This window comes from Abrus precatorius, unplaced genomic scaffold (assembly GCF_003935025.1).
Source record: "Abrus precatorius isolate BTA unplaced genomic scaffold, Abrus_2018 Scaffold5, whole genome shotgun sequence".
NCBI classification, from domain to species: Eukaryota; Viridiplantae; Streptophyta; class Magnoliopsida; order Fabales; family Fabaceae; genus Abrus; species Abrus precatorius.
In genome coordinates this window covers 4,838,268-4,843,143 of record NW_020874395.1, presented here as the reverse complement: position 1 = coordinate 4,843,143, position 4,876 = coordinate 4,838,268, and the positions used below count along the sequence as shown (strand labels likewise).

General features: G+C 32.1%; 1 protein-coding gene across 1 annotated transcript; it reads right to left on the bottom strand.

The window, feature by feature from the left end:
- Positions 1-796: 796 nt before the first annotated feature.
- LOC113867439 (alpha/beta hydrolase domain-containing protein 17B-like) lies at positions 797-4,288 on the bottom strand. The gene is made up of 5 exons (XM_027502768.1): positions 3,784-4,288; positions 2,840-2,876; positions 2,485-2,721; positions 2,322-2,369; positions 797-1,425 (listed from the first exon to the last, which is right to left on the bottom strand). Exons 1-5 carry the CDS (start codon positions 4,083-4,085, stop codon positions 943-945), a joined length of 1,107 nt encoding a protein of 368 aa, XP_027358569.1. The 5' UTR covers positions 4,086-4,288; the 3' UTR covers positions 797-942.
- Positions 4,289-4,876: the final 588 nt, after the last annotated feature.

Genomic DNA, 4,876 nt, shown 5'->3' with positions numbered 1-4,876 from the left:
AGAGATAGACTATAGAGACTATATAATAATTTCTTATTTTATATTTAACAATATATATAAAATTTTTATCATATGAGGTATAAATTATGAAAAAATAATTAGTCTAAGAGTCAAAATACGAGCAAAGGATAGATAATGAAGACTAATATATTATTATCTTATTCTATATTGGTTGAAATAAGATGGATTTGGTACATGTATTTTTGTGATAAAAACTTTATTTCGTGAAAGACTTAATTAAAAATAGATATGGTTAAACAATTTTATTTTTTTATTTAATGCATAAAATATAAAATAAAATAAGTCTTTTTTTTATATATTTAAAAGTCTGGTTTTTATTATATCTTGTTTTTATCTAACTTATAGTATATCATTTTTTATTTTATTAAGCCCACCACACGGACATGAATCACAGTTGGTTATAATTTTTTTTAGTACACAAACCTAATTACAAATATTTTAGTTCAAAAACTTGTGATTCGGGGGTGTATTTGTTAAAACTAATTGGAAAAGGTTAGTTGGACGTTAAAAATTTAATTAAAAACAAAAGAATTGAAAATGTTTCTTAAAAGTTAACACCTATATTCTCAACAAAGAAAACACCCATGACCTAAAGAAAAAAAAGAAAGAAAATGCTTCTTATGCTTCTTTGAGTATACTTGTAAAACTTGTCAATGCCTAGTCCAGAAAGCTATATTATCATTTCTTAGATAAGGGATTTATACAAATCACACACATATGGAGGAAACAAGAGACAATGAAGTGATAGCATCATAGTGAAAAGTGTATTCCACTGTAAAACCAAACTCTTCCTTTGATGCCAATATTTATCATATCTAATATAATGCATTGCACAACCAAATAGGCCACAATTTAAAGAAGAAAAAAATCTCAGAAAGCCAAGCCATGCATGAATATATAATTCGACTAAACCAAGAATCATCAGGTCCTTATTCTGTCCAACCTGTCAACACTCTTCCTTGCTTTTTCAAGTTGATGATCAATGCTTTTTCTAGACTTCTCATGACAATCCACGCTTCTCCGCGACCTTTCCATGTGATCAAAAGACATTCTCAGTTTTTCTAGCTTGTCAGCATTATTGCTAGACAAATTTTTCAGTTTTTCAGGCCTGTCTGTGCTCAGCCTCGGCTTTTCTCTGCGATCAGTGCTCTTTCTACTTACTTCAAAGACATCAATACTCTTTCGCGGCTGCTCAAACTGCTCCATGTTCCTTCGGAAGCTGTATCTTTGGGATGGAGACTTCTCAACAGTGGCTATGAACTTCTTCAGATGCCTGATATATTCAGGAAATTGCTCTAAATCACAGTGGTTACCTCCCTTGAGCCACAATGGTTCATACTTCTCTTTACACAGTTCCCACAGTTGTTTACCATGGGAGCAATCTACAACTTCATCTGAAGTCCCCTACAAGATAACATAAAGGATATTGCTGAGCAACCGCAATCATAAAATTTTCACCAGATTCTTCACTATGTAAACATTTGCAGGCACATAAAGTTTCATAAGTCCTGAAGTCCGAAGGTAGGGGAAAAAAGGAAAAGAAAACTAAATTAATTGCTTGCTTGAATTGTGTCATTAATTATCTACACTGTAAATGTTTAATGGCACACTTCAATATTTAAAACTGAAATTTATGTATTGATATCGCTTACCTATTTTGGCTACATCACATGAAAAGCGTTGAAAAAAAAGGGTAAAGAAGAGTCTGAAATGTTTTGCAAGTATTTCATTCACAATAGCAGTAATGAAATGCCAGCAAATCTAGTACCAATGAAAAAGACACATGTCGCTGCCTGTATGGCAAGCATAGACAATATCTCACTAATGTCAGCATGGAGCATCCTTCTTTTGAACCACAAACAATAAGCATGATAGGCAAAACAAGCTCCATAAGTAGAAGACAACAGCATTTTAATGGATATCTTACTTTCAAAGTTAAAACTATAATCTTCTTTTCCCTGAATAAACTAATATACACAGTAATTCTGGTGAAGAAAATTTAGTACTTTTTTCATGATAAATAATAATGACGCTCAAGGGCTGAAAAGTCTGCCACAGACATGAAATATGACAAAAGCATTACAAGTCATATGTAAATAAAGAGGAAAGGAAATAATCTAACATATTTCATGCTTAGAACTAAAAAAATATTTCAATTGGGGTGCAACTGCAAGTTTACAATAAAGGTAAAGAAATTTTTGGAAAAAAAAAATACATAAAACAAAATGCTAATGTTGCTCAAGTTCAGACTATCCAACTCAACAACAACAAATGATGCAGCATCTTTGAAGAAATCTTACATGAATTATGAGAACTGGACAATTAACTAGTGGAATTTTGTCGATATTCTGCATATCAACACAAAGCAGCACCTGATTAGATTAAGGAATTGATGTGCCTGTAAATCAGCAATATTTGATTAGAAATGTCAACAAATGATTAGAAATCAAAACATTATGCTACCTTGTATATGTCAAACCAGTAACTACGCTTTACTGGATACATGACCCTTAAGCCCGAAAGTATAGGACTATGCAGAACAACAGCTCTCAATTGAGGCAACTTAGTTGCAAGATCCAAAGTAGGTCCACTGCCAACAGATTGGCCATACAGGATTACATCTTCTGGCTTGGTACCATAGCTTTCTTCTAGACACTTATACACAGCCTCAATATCTGCATATGTATTCTGCTCGCTTGGCTGCAGTTTAGGCAAAAAATATTAATTAGCATACATATGGTTGGTTATAGCACTAGCACCCTTCACATCATCAGGCATGACATAACAACATGAACAAGCATTTCATGTTCTTACAAACCTTCCCTGATGACTGGCCATACCCAGAGTAATCATACCTGCGCAAAATCACAGATAACCGTGAGCCAAATCACCATTCCACACTTCACCTTCTGAATTGAGGAAGAGACAGAAAATATTCTTCACAATAGTCTCTTTGCTCTCTACAGATATAACACACACACACACACACTTCCAAATAGTGGTTAACCAACTACATAAATTTCACCAAGCCAGAACAGGTCACTAAATGAGTTGTCCCAAGTTCACAAACCTGAATTACAAACACATTATGATACACGGATATTTCAAAATTGGCAACATAACTATACCAAATAATCAATACACGTATGGCTGCCACAGTATCAAAGCTTCATTGCATTGCCTTCAAATCTCTTAACATACATTTTTTTGCTTCAGATAATAGAGATTAGTAAAATAACTTGAATATAATATTTTTATTTAAATTTGATTATGATTTTTCTCTTTTAATAAAATTTTGAATAGGTTAAAATCAGTGGTAATACGACTATGAAGATGACAGATCAATTTAAATATTAGTTATATTTGAAAAAACTAAAAAAATCAAGAAAAATAAATTAAATATATAAATAATTTATAAAAACATTTATATTTTACTAATTATATTTTTTGGGTATTTTAATTTTTATGGTAGCAAACTCCACCATTGTCAAAATATGCAAAGGTGTGAACTCCTCCAACTGATCACAAATTTCATACCTTCCCACCATATTTTTTTGTCATCTTCAAAAATCACGTAACCAAAGCAACCCCATTTAGAATTTTTGACATTCCCACAAAATACAAAACACCCATTTGCAAATATTCCAAATCATAAACGATACCTCCCTTCATCCTAAAAAAGAACCAAACTTTGGCAAAACCCAGAAACCAAAACGAACACAAGAACATGAAGACAGCACAAAAAATGAAAAACATACGTACCCCATGAGATTAACACGCAAGTGGATGCTGAGGTGGATGAAGAGCTCGTACATCTGGCCAAGATCGGTGGCATTGCCATGAGAGTAGAGAAGAGTGGAAGAAGCCATTGGGTGGCGAACGTAGATGGCAACAATCTCAGTGCCACGACGCGTGTGAAGCTTTTGAATTTCAACGTTTTCGCGGTGAGGGTAGGGGGTGAGAAGAAGAAGAGCAGTTACATCGTCCTTCGCTAACTTGTACGATGATGGGTTCGGAGGGAAGAACGCCAACTTCGACGCCATCGACGATGTTACTCCACCCATTGAAATTCTTATACACGCACACACTCTCTATAGAGTTACTATGTGTTTGGTTTGTGAATTCAGAAAAAGTAGAAGTAATATAGTGAGTTTGTGAATTCAGATCGATGCATTGGTTGTTTGTTGAAGGAGAGTGAGCGAGTGAGTGAAGCTTTTTTGTTTTGGCAAATGGAAAGGGAAAAGAAGAACAGAGAGAACTTGTTTATGTGAATAATAATTGGATTTTAAGGATCTTGTTGGTAACTGGTTGAAAATTTCTTGCATAAAAAAAAATGTTTTACTTTGACCGAAAATTAATCATACATTAATTTTCTGAACTCTTAAAAAAATTATAAATTTATAAGTCAAGAGCATGTGTTATTATAATAAGATAGATTTATTATATGTATTTTTGTGATGTAAATTTTATTTCGTGAAAGACTTAGTTAAAAATAGATATGGTTAAATAATTTTATTTTTTATTTTTTATTAATATATAAAATATAAAATAAAATAGAAGTCTGGTTTTTTTTTTATATATATATTTAAAAGTCTGGTTTTTATTATATCTTGTTTTTATCTAACTTATAGTATATCATTTTTTATTTTATTAAGCCCACCACACGGACATTAATAGTTGGTTATAATTTTTTTTAGTACACAAACCTAATTACAAATATTTTAGTTCAAAAACTTGTGATTCGGGGGTGTATTTGTTAAAACTAATTGGAAAAGGTTAGTTGGAAGTTAAAAAGTTAATTAAAAACAAAAGATTTGAAAATGTTTGGTAAGATTTGCTATTAGGCTAGTTGATA

Bases quoted from the DNA above. Each gene is read 5' to 3' on its own strand.
- LOC113867439 (XM_027502768.1), bottom strand. From the start codon at position 4,085: ATGGGTGGAGTAACATCGTCGATGGCGTCGAAGTTGGCGTTCTTCCCT. The intron at 2,370-2,484 runs GTAGCATAATGT...GTTGATATGCAG, and splicing joins ACTGGTTTGACATATACAAG to AATATCGACAAAATTCCACT. The intron at 1,426-2,321 runs GTAAGATTTCTT...GTTATCTTGTAG, and splicing joins GTCCAGTTCTCATAATTCAT to GGGACTTCAGATGAAGTTGT.